The sequence below is a fragment of the Entelurus aequoreus genome, linkage group LG18 (genome assembly GCF_033978785.1).
Source record: "Entelurus aequoreus isolate RoL-2023_Sb linkage group LG18, RoL_Eaeq_v1.1, whole genome shotgun sequence".
Taxonomy (NCBI): domain Eukaryota; kingdom Metazoa; phylum Chordata; class Actinopteri; order Syngnathiformes; family Syngnathidae; genus Entelurus; species Entelurus aequoreus.
In genome coordinates, this window is record NC_084748.1 from 4,224,011 (window position 1) to 4,240,353 (window position 16,343).

Consider the following 16,343-nt stretch of genomic DNA (forward strand, 5'->3'; position numbering starts at 1 on the left):
ACAGAAACAAACACAAGGTGCTGAAAACACACGTGACTTAAAAACGTAAACAAACTACGATCCGGGCAGCGGATCCTAACAGTACCCTCAGAATTGTGGCCGTAATAAATCCTTAACTAATCAAAAATAAAAAGATTTATTGACATGATATTAAATTATTCATGATTTATGGCTGCCACTCCTGGTTTGTGCTTTAAAAAAAATACAATTACTAGTAAGTACAAAAACAACAACTATGGATAAATGTACACAGATAAGACATGTAGCAGGTAAAACACTTTTGTTGAATATAAAACACAAATTGTAGATATTTGTTACACAATGTAGTCATTTTACTTGCATTAGTTAATGCTAATTAGGCGGTTTTAATTCAGCTAATATTTGGCATCAAGCCAAGCAGCTGTGTGCACGTCTATGTATCTACATGTTATGTATCTACAAGTTATGTATCTACATGTTATGTATCTACAAGTTATGTATCTACATGTTATGTATCTACATGTCATGTATCTACATGTTATGTATCTACATGTTATGTATCTACAAGTTATGTATCTACATGTTATGTATCTACATGTTATGTATCTACAAGTTATGTATCTACATGTTATGTATCTACATGTTATGTATCTACATCATATGTATCTACATGTTACGTATCTACATGTTATGTATTTACATGTTATGTATCTACATGTCATGTATCTACATGTTATGTATCTACATGTTATGTATCTACATGTTATGTATCTACATGTTATGTATCTACATGTTATGTATCTACATGTTATGTATCTACAAGTTATGTATCTACATGTTATGTATCTACATGTTACGTATCTACATGTTATGTATCTACATGTTATGTATTTACATGTTATGTATCTACATGTTATGTATTTACATGTTATGTATCTACATGTCATGTATCTACATGTTATGTATCTACATGTCATGTATCTACATGTTATGTATCTACATGTTATGTATCTACATGTTATGTATCTACAAGTTATGTATCTACATGTTATGTATCTACATGTTACGTATCTACATGTTATGTATCTACATGTTATGTATTTACATGTTATGTATCTACATGTTATGTATTTACATGTTATGTATCTACATGTCATGTATCTACATGTTATGTATCTACATGTTATGTATCTACATGTCATGTATCTACATGTTATGTATCTACATGTTATGTATCTACATGTCATGTATCTACATGTCATGTATCTACATGTCATGTATCTGCATGTTATGTATCTACATGTTATGTATCTACATGTCATGTATCTACATGTTATGTATCTACATGTTATGTATCTATATGTTATATATCTACATGTCATGTATCTACATGTTATGTATCTACATGTTATGTATCTATATGTTATATATCTACATGTCATGTATCTACATGTTATGTATCTATATGTTATATATCTACATGTCATGTATCTACATGTTATGTATCTATATGTTATGTATTTACATGTCATGTATCTACATGTTATGTATCTACATGTCATGTATCTACATGTCATGTATCTACATGTTATGTATCTACATGTTATGTATCTATATGTTATATATCTACATGTCATGTATCTACATGTTATGTATCTACATGTCATGTATCTACATGTTAGATATCTACATGTTATGTATCTATATGTTATGTATTTACATGTCATGTATCTACATGTTATGTATCTACATGTCATGTATCTACATGTCATGTATCTATATGTTATGTATCTACATGTCATGTATCTACATGTCATGTATCTACATGTTATGTATCTACATGTCATGTATCTTCATGTCATGTATCTACATGTCATGTATCTTCATGTCATGTATCTACATGTCATGTATCTACATGTTATGTATCTACATGTTATGTATCTACATGTCATGAATCTACATGTCATGTATCTACATGTCATGTATCTACATGTTATGTATCTACATGTTATGTATCTACATGTTATGTATCTATATGTTATATATCTACATGTCATGTATCTACATGTTATGTATCTACATGTCATGTATCTACATGTTATATATCTACATGTTATGTATCTACATGTTATGTATCTACATGTCATGTATCTACATGTCATGTATCTACATGTTATGTATCTACATGTTATGTATCTATATGTTATGTATCTACATGTCATGTATCTACATGTTATATATCTACATGTTATGTATCTATATGTTATGTATTTACATGTCATGTATCTACATGTTATGTATCTACATGTCATGTGTCTACATGTCATGTATCTACATGTCATGTATCTACATGTTATATATCTACATGTTATGTATCTATATGTTATGTATTTACATGTCATGTATCTACATGTTATGTATCTACATGTCATGTATCTACATGTCATGTATCTATCTACATGTTATGTATCTACATGTCATGTATCTACATGTTATGTATCTAAATGTTATGTATCTATATGTTATATATCTACATGTCATGTATCTACATGTTAGGTATCTACATGTCATGTATCTACATGTTATATATCTACATGTTATGTATCTATATGTTATGTATTTACATGTCATGTATCTACATGTTATGTATCTACATGTCATGTATCTACATGTCATGTATCTACATGTTATGTATCTACATGTTATGTATCTACATGTTATGTATCTATATGTTATATATCTACATGTCATGTATCTACATGTCATGTATCTACATGTTATGTATCTACATGTTATGTATCTACATGTCATGTCTCTACATGTTATGTATCTACATGTCATGTTATATATATACATGTGCACAGCAGGGGGAGCTGGTTAACTTATGAGAGTAGCGTGTGTGTGTGAGGGGCCGTTAGGGACATTATTCAGAATTACCTCTTACATACACTACTGAAATGCTCTCACATAAACAACAGAAATGTTTTTCTTTTATACACACTACTGAAACACTCTTATAAACACTACTGAAACACTCTTATAAACACTACTGAAACGCTCTTATAAACACTACTGAAACGCTCTTATAAACACTACTGAAACACTCTTATAAACACTACTGAAACGCTCTTATAAACACTACTGAAACGCTCTTATAAACACTACTGAAACACTCTTATAAACACTACTGAAACGCTCTTATAAACACTACTGAAACACTCTTATAAACACTACTGAAACACTCTTATAAACACTACTGAAACACTCTTATAAACACTACTGAAACACTCTTATAAACACTACTGAAACGCTCTTATAAACACTACTGAAACACTTACAAGCACTACTGAAACACTCTTATAAACACTACTGAAACACTCTTATAAACACTACTGAAACGCTCTTGTAAACACTACTGAAACACTCTTATAAACACTACTGAAACATTCTTACATACACTACTGAAACACTCTTATAAACACTACTGAAACACTCTTATAAACACTACTGAAACGCTCTTATAAACACTACTGAAACACTCTTATAAACACTACTGAAACACTCTTATAAACACTACTGAAACACTCTTATAAACACTACTGAAACACTCTTATAAACACTACTGAAACACTCTTATAAACACTACTGAAACACTCTTATAAACACTACTGAAACGCTCTTATAAACACTACTGAAACACTTATAAACACTACTGAAACACTCTTATAAACACTACTGAAACACTCTTATAAACACTACTGAAACACTCTTATAAACACTACTGAAACGCTCTTGTAAACACTACTGAAACACTCTTATAAACACTACTGAAACATTCTTACATACACTACTGAAACACTCTTATAAACACTACTGAAACACTCTTATAAACACTACTGAAACGCTCTTATAAACACTACTGAAACACTCTTATAAACACTACTGAAACACTCTTATAAACACTACTGAAACGCTCTTATAAACACTACTGAAACGCTCTTATAAACACTACTGAAACACTCTTATAAACACTACTGAAACACTCTTATAAACACTACTGAAACGCTCTTATAAACACTACTGAAACACTCTTATAAACACTACTGAAACGCTCTTATAAACACTACTGAAACACTCTTATAAACACTACTGAAACACTCTTATAAACACTACTGAAACACTCTTATAAACACTACTGAAACGCTCTTATAAACACTACTGAAACACTTATAAACACTACTGAAACACTCTTATAAACACTACTGAAACACTCTTATAAACACTACTGAAACGCTTTTGTAAACACTACTGAAACACTCTTATAAACACTACTGAAACATTCTTACATACACTACTGAAACACTCTTATAAACACTACTGAAACACTCTTATAAACACTACTGAAACGCTCTTATAAACACTACTGAAACACTCTTATAAACACTACTGAAACACTCTTATAAACACTACTGAAACACTCTTATAAACACTACTGAAACACTCTTATAAACACTACTGAAACACTCTTATAAACACTACTGAAACACTTATAAACACTACTGAAACACTCTTATAAACACTACTGAAACACTCTTATAAACACTACTGAAACGCTCTTGTAAACACTACTGAAACACTCTTATAAACACTACTGAAACATTCTTACATACACTACTGAAACACTCTTATAAACACTACTGAAACACTCTTATAAACACTACTGAAACGCTCTTATAAACACTACTGAAACACTCTTATAAACACTACTGAAACGCTCTTATAAACACTACTGAAACACTCCTATAAACACTACTGAAACATTCTTACATACACTACTGAAACACTCTTATAAACACTACTGAAACACTCTTATAAACACTACTGAAACGCTCTTATAAACACTACTGACACACTCTTGTAAACACTACTGAAACACTCTTATAAACACTACTGAAACGCTCTTATAAACACTAATGAAACACTCTTATAAACACCACTGAAACATTCTTACATACACTACTGAAATGCTCTTATAAACAATACTGAAACATTCTTACACACACTACTGAAATGCTCTCACATAAACAACTGAAATGTTTCTCTCTCACACAGCCTAATGAAACACTCTTAATAACACTACTGAAACACTCTTATAAACACTACTGAAACACTCTTATAAACACTACTGAAACACTCCTATAAACACTACTGAAACACTCTTATAAACACTACTGAAACAGTCTTATAAACACTACTGAAACACTCTTATAAACACTACTGAAACACTTATAAACACTACTGAAACACTTATAAACACTACTGAAACACTCTTATAAACACTACTGAAACACTCTTATAAACACTACTGAAACACTCTTATAAACACTACTGAAACGCTCTTGTAAACACTACTGAAACACTCTTATAAACACTACTGAAACATTCTTACATACACTACTGAAACACTCTTATAAACACTACTGAAACGCTCTTATAAACACTACTGAAACGCTCTTATAAACACTACTGACACACTCTTGTAAACACTACTGAAACACTCTTATAAACACTACTGAAACGCTCTTATAAACACTAATGAAACACTCTTATAAACACCACTGAAACATTCTTACATACACTTCTGAAATGCTCTTATAAACAATACTGAAACATTCTTACACACACTACTGAAATGCTCTCACATAAACAACTGAAATGTTTCTCTCTCACACAGCCTACTGAAACACTCTTATAAACACTACTGAAACACTCTTATAAACACTACTGAAACACTCTTATAAACACTACTGAAACACTCCTATAAACACTACTGAAACGCTCTTATAAACACTACTGAAACAGTCTTATAAACACTACTGAAACACTCTTATAAACACTACTAAAACAGTCTTTTAAACACTACTGAAACACTCTTATAAACACTACTGAAACACTCTTATAAACACTACTGAAACACTCTTATAAACAGTACTGAAACGCTCTTATAAACACTACTGAAACAGTCTTATAAACACTACTGAAACACTCTTATAAACACTACTGAAACACTCTTATAAACACTACTGAAACACTCTTATAAACACTACTGAAACACTCTTATAAACACTACTGAAACACTCTTATAAACACTACTGAAACGCTCTTATAAACACTACTGAAACACTCTTATAAACACTACTGAAACACTCTTATAAACACTACTGAAATGCTCTTATAAACACTACTGAAACACTCTTATAAACACTACTGAAACAGTCTTATAAACACTACTGAAACAGTCTTATAAACACTACTGAAACACTCTTATAAACACTACTGAAACACTCTTATAAACACTACTGAAACGCTCTTATAAACACTACTGAAATGCTCTTATAAACACTACTGAAACACTCTTATAAACACTACTGAAACACTCTTATAAACACTACTGAAACACTCTTATAAACACTACTGAAACACTCTTATAAACACTACTGACCAGATGCCCGAACCACCTCATCTGGCTCCTCTCGATGTGGAGGAGCAGCGGCTTTACTTTGAGCTCCCCCCGGATGGCAGAGCTTCTCACCCTATCTCTAAGGGAGAGCCCCGCCACCCGGCGGAGGAAACTCATTTCGGCCGCTTGTACCCGTGATCTTGTCCTTTCGGTCATAACCCAAAGGTCATGACCATAGGTGAGGATGGGAACGTAGATCGACCGGTAAATTGAGAGCTTTGCCTTCCGGCTCAGCTCCTTCTTCACCACAACGGATCGATTCAGCGTCCGCATTACTGAAGACGCCGCACCGATCCGCCTGTCGATGTCACGATCCACTCTTCCCTCACTCGTGAACAAGACTCCGAGGTACTTGAACTCCTCCACTTGGGGCAGGGTCTCCTCCCCAACCCGGAGATGGCACTCCACACTTTTCCGGGCGAGAACCATGGACTCGGACTTGGAGGTGCTGATTCTCATCCCAGTCGCTTCACACTCAGCTGCGAACCGATCCAGTGAGAGCTGAAGATCCTGGCCAGATGAAGCCATCAGGACCACATCATCTGCAAAAAGCAGAGACCTAATCCTGCAGCCACCAAACCAGATCCCCTCAACGCCTTGACTGCGCCTAGAAATTCTGTCCATAAAAGTTATGAACAGAATCTGTGACAAAGGGCAGCCTTGGCGGAGTCCAACCCTCACTGGAAAGGTGTCCGACTTACTGCCGGCAATGCGGACCAAACTCTGGCACTGATCATACAGGGAGCGGACCGCCACAATCAGACAGTACGATACCCCATACTCTCTGAGCACTCCCCACAGGACTTCCCGAGGGACACGGTCGAATGCCTTCTCCAAGTCCACAAAACACATGTAGACTGGTTGGGCAAACTCCCATGCACCCTCAAGGACCCTGCTGAGAGTATAGAGCTGGTCCACAGTTCCACGACCAGGACGAAAACCACACTGTTCCTCCTGAATCCGAGGTTCGACTATCCGGCGTAGCCTCCTCTCCAGCACACCTGAATAGACCTTACCGGGAAGGCTGAGGAGTGTGATCCAACGATAGTTAAAACACACCCTCCGGTTCCCCTTCTTAAAGAGAGGAACCACCACCCCGGTCTGCCAATCCAGAGGTACCGCCCCCGATGTCCATGCGATGCTGCAGAGTCTTGTCAACCAAGACAGCCCCACAGCATCCAGAGCCTTAAGGAACTCTGGGCGGATCTCATCCATCCGCCTTGCCACCGAGGAGCTTTTTAACTACCTCAGCAACCTCAGCCCCAGAAATAGGAGAGCCCAGCACAGATTCCCCAGGAACTGCTTCCTCATAGGAAGACGTGTTGGTGGGATTGAGGAGGTCTTCGAAGTATTCCCTCCACCGATCCACAACATCTGCAGTCGAGGTCAGCAGAACACCATCCTCACCATACACGGTGTTGATAGTGCACTGCTTCCCCTTCCTGAGGCGGGAGATTGTGGTCCAGAATCGCTTCGAAGCCGTCCGGAAGTCGTTTTCCATGGCTTCCCCGAACTCCTCCCATGTCCGAGTTTTTGCCTCCGCGACCGCCGAAGCCGCACACCGCTTGGCCTGTCGGTACCTGTCCGCTGCCTCAGGAGTCCTATGAGCCAAAAGAACCCGATAGGACTCCTTCTTCAGCTTGACGGCATCCCTCACCGCAGGTGTCCACCAACGGGTTCTAGGATTACCGCCACGACAGGCACAAACTACCTTGCGGCCACAGCTCCAATCAGCCGCCTCGACAATAGAGGCGCGGAACATGGTCCATTCGGACTCAATGTCCAGCACCTCCCTCGTGACATGTTCAAAGTTCTTCCGGAGGTGGGAATTGAAACTCTCTCTGACAGGAGACTCTGCCAGACGTTCCCAGCAAACCCTCACAATGCGTTTGGGCCTGCCAGGTCTGTCCGGCATCCTCCTCCACCATCGCAGCCAACTCACCACCAGGTGGTGATCGGTAGAAAGCTCCGCCCCTCTCTTCACCCGAGTGTCCAAAACATGAGGCCGCAAATCCGACAACACAACTACAAAGTCGATCATGGAACTGCGGCCTAGGGTGTCCTGGTGCCAAGTGCACATATGGACACCCTTATGTTTAAACATGGTGTTCGTTATGGACAATCTGTGACGGGCACAAAAGTCCGATAACAAAACACAGCTCGGGTTCAGATCCGGGCAGCCATTCTTCCCAATCACGCCTCTCCAGGTTTCACTGTCGCTGCCAACATGAGCGTTGAAGTCCCCCAGTAGAACGAGGGAATCACCCGGGGGAGCACTCTCAAGTACTCCTTCGAGTGAATCTAAAAAGGCTGGGTACTCTGAACTGCGGTTTGGCGCGTAAGCGCAAACCACAGTCAGGACCCGTTCCCCCACCCGAAGGCGGAGGGAAGCTACCCTCTCGTTCACCAAGTTGAACTCCAACATGCAGGCTCTGAGCCGGGGGGCAACAAGAATTGCCACCCCAGCCCTTCGCCGGCAACGCCAGAGTGGAAGAGAGTCCATCCCCTCTCGAGAGAACTGGTTCCAGAGCCCTTGCTGTGCGTCGAAGTGAGTCCGACTATGTCTAGCCGGAACTTCTCCACCTCGCGCACTAGCTCAGGCTCCTTCCCCCCCCAGCGAGGGGACGTTCCACGTCCCAAGAGCTAGCTTCTGTAGCCGAGGATCGGACCGCCAAGTGCCCTGCCTTCGGCTGCCGCCCAGCTCACATCGCACCCGACCTCTATGACCCCTGCCATGGGTGGTGAGCCCATTGGAGGGGGGACCCACGTTGCCTCTTCGGGCTGTGCCCGGCCGGGCCCCATGGGGGAAGGCCCGGCCACCAGGCGCTCGCCATCGTGCCCCGGTGACCCGCGTCTGGGCGAGGGAAATCTGGGTCCATAGTTTTTATTTTCCATTGAGGTCTTCGAGCTGCTCTTTGTCTGATCCCTCACCTAGGACCAGTTTGTCTTGGGAGACCCTACCAGGGGGCATAAAGCCCCCGGACAACATAGCTCCTAGGATCATTGGGACACGCAAACTCCTCTATCACGGTAAGGTGGCAGCTCAGAGAGGAGAATGTCTGATAGATTGCTAAAAAATGTTTTGCTCAATGAGACACCCAGAATGTGCATACAAATAAATAATATGGGAATTACAACATTAACTATGAAAGATAAAATACTGAATATAAAAAACCATTTGAACGTTGCTCCAGTTTTACGTCTCAGACACCTCCTCGATCGACATCTTTTACAATCAAGCAAAACGCAACAAAAATGCAATAAAAACAGCAACATTTGAAGGTAAAGGGTAAAAAAACACCTACAATCGGATGTAATATTAATTTTCTGCAGAACTTTGTTGTAAAATTCTCCTCTTGCGTCCGTCCTGGAAACCAGCGGTTCAGGCTGTATGCTCCGGAAGCAAACCCCGCCCACTCTGCTTGGTGCCTGGTCTGCCTGGAGTGGCTGTGACGTAGATTACCGTAATAACCGATACACCACTTAAAAGCGCAGATTCCAACCATTGAAATATCTTGTGTAGTCCAAGACTTACGTTGATTTAAAAAACAGCACTGCACATCATAATGGCAGCTACAGTTTCGATTGTAAATGTCTTGAAAAATATATTTAAAATAAGATTTAAGCTGTTTTAAGTATGAACATTAATGACATGTTGTCTATGCTGAAGCCAGTCACATTATAATTGTGTCACGCTTCTGCTCCCCCCACAGCCACAACTGCTCCCACCACTGCCACTTGTACAGTCTCTGCTACAACTGCTTCCGCCACTACCACCACAGCCGCTGTTACAACTGCTGCTCCCACTTCCACCACAGCCGCTCCTACAACTTTTGACCCCCCTACCACTACAGCAGCTGCTACAACTGCTGCCCCCACTACCACCACAGCCGCTCCTACAACTTTTGACCTCACTACCACTACAGCAGCTGCTACAACTGCTGCCCCCACTACCACCACAGCCGCTCCTACAACTTTTGACCCCCCTACCACTACAGCAGCTGCTACAACTGCTGCCCCCACTACCACCACAGCCGCTCCTACAACTGTTGCACCCACTACCACCACAGCCGCTGCTACAACTGCTGCTCCCACTTCCACCACAGCCGCTCCTACAACTTTTGACCCCACTACCACCACAGCCGCTGTTACAACTGCTTCTCCCACTGCTGCTTCCACTTCCACCACAGCCGCTCCTACAACTTTTGACCTCACTACCACTACAGCAGCTGCTACAACTGCTTCCCCCACTACCACCACAGCCGCTCCTACAACTTTTGACCCCTCTACCACTACAGCAGCTGCTACAACTGCTGCCCCCACTACCACCACAGCCGCTCCTACAACTGTTGCACCCACTACCACCACAGCCGCTGCTACAACTGCTGCTCCCACTTCCACCACAGCCGCTCCTACAACTTTTGACCCCACTACCACTACAGCAGCTGCTACAACTGCTTCCCCCACTACCACTACAGCAGCTGCTACAACTGCTGCTCCCACTTCCACCACAGCCGCTCCTACAACTTTTGACCCCACTACCACTACAGCAGCTGCTACAACTGCTGCTCCCACTTCCACCACAGCCGCTCCTACAACTTTTGACCCCACTACCACTACAGCAGCTGCTATAACTGCTGCCCCCACTACCACCACAGCCGCTCCTACAACTGTTTCCCCCACTACCACCACAGCCGCTGTTACAACTGCTGCCCCCACTACCACTACAGCCGCTGCTACAACTGCTACCCCCACTACCACCACAGCCGCTCCTACAACTGTTTCCCCCACTACCACCACAGCCGCTGTTACAACTGCTGCCCCCACTACCACTACAGCCGCTGCTACAACTGCTTCCCCCACTACCACTACAGCAGCTGCTACAACTGCTGCCCCCACTACCACTACAGCCGCTGCTACAACTGCTTCCCCCACTACCACTACAGCAGCTGCTACAACTGCTGCTCCCACTTCCACCACAGCCGCTCCTACAACTTTTGACCCCACTACCACTACAGCAGCTGCTATAACTGCTGCCCCCACTACCACCACAGCCGCTCCTACAACTGTTGCCCCCACTACCACCACGGCCGCTGTTACAACTGCTGCCCCCACTACCACTACAGCCGCTGCTACAACTGCTGCTCCCCCTTCCACCACAGACGCTCCTACAACTTTTGACCCCACTACCGCTACAGCCGCTGCTACAACTGCTGCTCCCACTTCCACCACAGCCGCTCCTACAATTTTTGACCCCACTACCGCTACAGCAGCTGCTACAACTGCTGCCCCCACTACCACTACAGCCGCTGCTACAACTGCTGCTCCCACTTCCGCCACAGCCGCTCCTACAACTTTTGCCCCCACTACCACTACAGCAGCTGCTACAACTGCTGCCCCCACTACCACTGCAGCCGCTGCTACAACTGCTTCCCCCACTACCACTACAGCCGCTGCTATAACTGTTGCCTCCACTGCCACCTTAGATGCTTCTCGGTCTGCAGTGGTCATGTTGGTAGTCATTTCCCTGACGTTGGCGCAGATGCTGATAGACTTTTGAGTCTGAAACAGATTATGTCGGATCGTGTGCCCAAAGAACATGTTTTTCCTTTCCATAGTGATGATTAATATCGGTCTTTGTTAGTACTTCTTCATTGCGTTTTCTTTCTTTCCAGGATACTTTTGATACTCAATGAATCTTTGTTGTGAGGCAATTTTCCTTGATGTTAAAACTGAGCACATATTACTGAATGCCCTTTTAGCTATGGCTATGTTACATTCTTCTTCTTCTTCATCCGTGGCCACGGATGAAGCGCTGGCTGTCCAGGGTCGGAACCCAGGTTGGACCACTCGTCTGTGCATCGGTTGGGGACGTCTCTGCGCTGCTGACCTGTCTCCGCTCGGGATGGTCTCCTGCTGGCCTCCTGCTGGCCCCACTATGGACTGTACCCTCACTATTATGTCAGATCCACTATGGACTAGACCAGGGGTGGGCAGTTAATTTTTACCGGGGGCCGCATGAGCAACCCGAGGACATTTTGCTCAAATTATTTTTGATATACCGTAACATAAATAATAATAATAATAATAATAATAATAATAATAATAATAATAATAATAATAATAATTTAATTTAACTTAACTTAACTTTGTAGTGTAATTTCTGACCTTTGAACTATATTTCGTGTCCGTCAAGAATGTCTGCTAGTTTCATTTATTTTCCATTCTATACTATTGAAGGGCCAGATTTAGGACAAAGTTGAATATGGAGTCGCTCTGACCATTCTACAAAATGTTTTTATTGTCTAAGCATGACTAAGGGATTCGAGGTTGTTATGGAACAGACAGGTCGAAAACAACAAGATCGTGACAAGGGCTGAGAGAGATTACTTGATACTTGTGTCCTCCGGAGGACGGTTGTCTGTCTGCACGGACAACTTAATCCAACTCTGCAATTTTGACTATGCGTAAATAAACTTTTTGTACTAAACTTACGTTTGTTGCCTGTTTAAGCTTCGGACAATCCAGTACACAAATTGGCGTCACGAACAGGATGGTCCAGAACGCTGCAGGTCGACAGCCGCTCCCGGTCTCTCTCTCAGGCAGACAAAGGTTGCACGTGCGCATCACAAGGTAAGCAATTTTGCTTGAAGCGTAAAAAATTGTCTGCCTGGAGAGAACGGGATCGGTAAGACTAATTGCTGAACCTGTTTTTGATAAAAGATAGGTCTAGCCAGGTTCTCCAAAAACAACCTGGAATGGGGTAAATTATGGTTGGATTGAGTTGTTTATATGTGATTGTGTTGCCTGTGTGTTTGTTTGAAAACTTGTGATTTCTTGTTTTTACAATAAGGGGATTGTTAATAGAATGTTGGCGGTTTGGAGTGTTTGAAGCACAGACAATTTGAGACAAATACATTCTCTTAACCTCTCCCTCCTCTGTCGTTGTCGGCAGAGGGGGCTTCTTCTGCAAGTACATCAGATTAGCACAAGCTGGTACAGCTACATTTAAGGCAGGTTTAACTAACTGATGGTACATTAGACTATATAAAAATTTGGTACTGTGAATGTGCGACATATCTGTCTATGTGGAAACTGCAGCGATGGAAAAAGCCTCCTATTAGGTGACCGTTCAGTGACTCCGGTAAAGGAGATCAATTGAGCTGATATTTGTCACAACGTTCTGGTTAATTTGCTGCAGTACATACCTCTTTCTCTCTGGCACTCATCGAGGGTGGACGCTCCCCTTCCCTCTCCCTTATCTCTCCTGCCTGCTTCTTTGTCTTGTCTTAACTTTCTTGTTGCCTCTTTTTGCACTGCTCTCCAAATATAAACATTGGAACTATTTAACTGGCCTCAACGTTAAACCCAGATTCCGAACTAACAAAGGTCTTAACTCATTCTCTTTCTATGCCACATCAATGTGGAATGCGCTCCCAACAGGTATAAAAGAAAGGGCATCTCTATCCTCCTTCAAAACCGCAATAAAAGTTCACCTCCAGGCAGCTACAACCCTAAACTAACACCCTCCCCGGATTGCTAATAATCAAATGTAAACAATCAAATGCAGATACTTTTTCTTTTTCTTATGCCTTCTGATCTCTCTCTCTCTCTCTCTCTCTCTCTCTCTCTCTCTCTCTCTCTCTCTCGCTCTCTCTCTCTCTCTCTCTCTCTATGTCCACTACTTGATGTCCATACCCCCCCCGTCCCCCCCCGCCCCTCCACACCCCTGATTGTAAATAATGTAAATAATTCAATGTGATTATCTTGTGTATGTGTATGTGTATGTATGTGTATGTGTATGTGTATGTATCTTGTGACTGTATTATGATGATAGTATATATGATAGTATATATCTGTATCATGAATCAATTTAAGTGGACCCCGACTTAAACAAGTTGAAAAACTTATTCGGGTGTTACCATTTAGTGGTCAATTGTACGGAATATGTACTTCACTGTGCAACCTACTATTAAAAGTCTCAATCAATCAATCAATCAATCAATCAAAACACCATCTTTGTTTTCTACCTGTCAACTGTCAGTTTAGGCTGCTCATCACCACTTCAAGATGGCGGCCCAATTTCTCGCGTCACAGCAGCCAATGCTGCGTCTACTTATATTGATGTCTTTGATGACACACACCTGCTGCTTTGTTCTTCGCTATATATGTACTAAATCACTCACATGATCCTAGCCTGCCATCTAGTGGCTCTATTGTGTACAACAACTAAATTCCAAATGTATATAAAATCCATCCATCCATTTTTTACCGCTTGTCCCTTTTCTAAAACAAAAAGGTATGAATGACACTACAAAAAAACACTTCAAATACCAAGTGAATTTGGGATTTTAGGTCACATGACCAGGACTCTTGTGAAAATAAACCATGATTTTTAATATCATAATTCTTAGTTATTTTTTATATAAAAAAAGAAAAAAGTCCTATTTTAGAATAAAAGGGTGTGCGTTATACTAAAATGTTATCCCTACTAATATTAAATAGTCTCCATGAAATGGAGACTACTGAAAAAAATGCTTATTTTTTGTATTAAAAATGGTTATAAATGCCGAAATGAGGAAAGAACGGGCGTTCACGATATTAAGAAGGTAGGACTATTTATTTGAGCTCCTCTTAGATGAATCAGTGTTTTGATGTAGAAGATGTGGATTTGTCAAGACAACAGTAATTTGTTGACGGTCCCTAAGCATGAAGCAGTGTTGAGAGCGGCACCTCTCCTGCAATCTCCCCGCAGCATGAGAGAGCAGTGTGGGCACAGTGAGGGGGAGCTTCCGCTGGAGCTCCGGAGGCAAATATCCACCGTGAATGCAACTTGACCGCCGTAGCAAAGGAAGACGACAATCACACATTAGTGTACGCATGCGCGCCAGGCTGTAAGACAAATAGTCATTTTCTCCCACCTCGTCTGTAAGAGTTCCATTTAAAAAGGTTGCTTTTGCAGGGTTGTTCGGCTTACGGCCATACTACCCTGAACACGCCCGATCTCGTCTGATCTCGGAAGCTAAGCAGGGTCGGGCCTGGTTAGTACTTGGATGGGAGACCGCCTGGGAATACCAGGTGCTGTAAGCTTTTACACTCACGCCAGAGGGCGCTGTTGCTCACTAAAAAAGCAATGCTTTTCATTTCACTTTCAGTTCATTTTACCCTAACATGACTAATATTTAGTCATGTTAGGCGTTCAACAGGGGCGTTCAACTCTCTGAGTTGCCTTACATAGTTCCGGGTCACCCTTGGGCAAGGTGTAGCACCCGAATGCCCCCCCCCCCCCCATCAGGGTTACGATACCCCCCCATGAACCACACTAAAAGAGGATGCGTTACCCGGCCCGGAGAAAGCCCGGGGCCCTCCTCCGGAGCTAGGCCCGGAGGTAGGGCTCGTCAGCGAGCGCCTGGTGGCCGGGCTAGCCACAGAGCCCGGCCGGGCACAGCCCGAAGAAGCTACGTGGACACACCATCTTCTCCGCCACGTGGGCCCACCACCCGCGGTCGGAACCAGTGGGGTCGGGTGCGCTGCCAAGTGGATGGCAGTGAAAGTGGAGGCTCCAGACAGACCAATTCGGGGCAGCAGAGGCTGACTTTCGGGACGTGGAACGTCTCTACGCTGGTGGGGAAGGAGCCTGAGCTGGTGCGAGAGGTGGAGCGCTACCGGTTGGATCTGGTGGGGCTTACCTCTACGCATAGCAAGGGCTCTGAAACCACACTCCTGGACAAGGGATGGACCTTGTTCACTTCTGGAGTTGCTCAGGGTGTGAGGGCACAGGTGGGTGTGAGTGCCTGTACGTTGGAGTTCACCCCGGTGGACAAGAGGGTCGCTTCCCTTCACC

At 42.4% G+C, this 16,343-nt stretch overlaps 1 protein-coding gene and 1 non-coding gene across 2 annotated transcripts in view; both read left to right on the forward strand.

The window, feature by feature from the left end:
• The window catches only part of LOC133634259 (mucin-2-like), a 22,017-nt gene extending 6,681 nt beyond the window's left edge, over positions 1 to 15,336 (forward strand). The window contains exons 3-4 of the mRNA XM_062027387.1: positions 10,213 to 11,306; positions 15,208 to 15,336. Coding sequence (XP_061883371.1) covers positions 10,213 to 11,306; positions 15,208 to 15,336 — 1,223 coding nt within the window. The remainder of the gene's footprint in view (positions 1 to 10,212; positions 11,307 to 15,207) is intronic.
• A 134-nt stretch (positions 15,337 to 15,470) lies between these two features.
• On the forward strand, positions 15,471 to 15,589 carry LOC133634345 (5S ribosomal RNA). The gene has a single exon (XR_009821968.1). It is a non-coding gene; the product is annotated as a 5S ribosomal RNA (ribosomal RNA).
• The last annotated feature ends 754 nt before the right edge of the window (positions 15,590 to 16,343 follow it).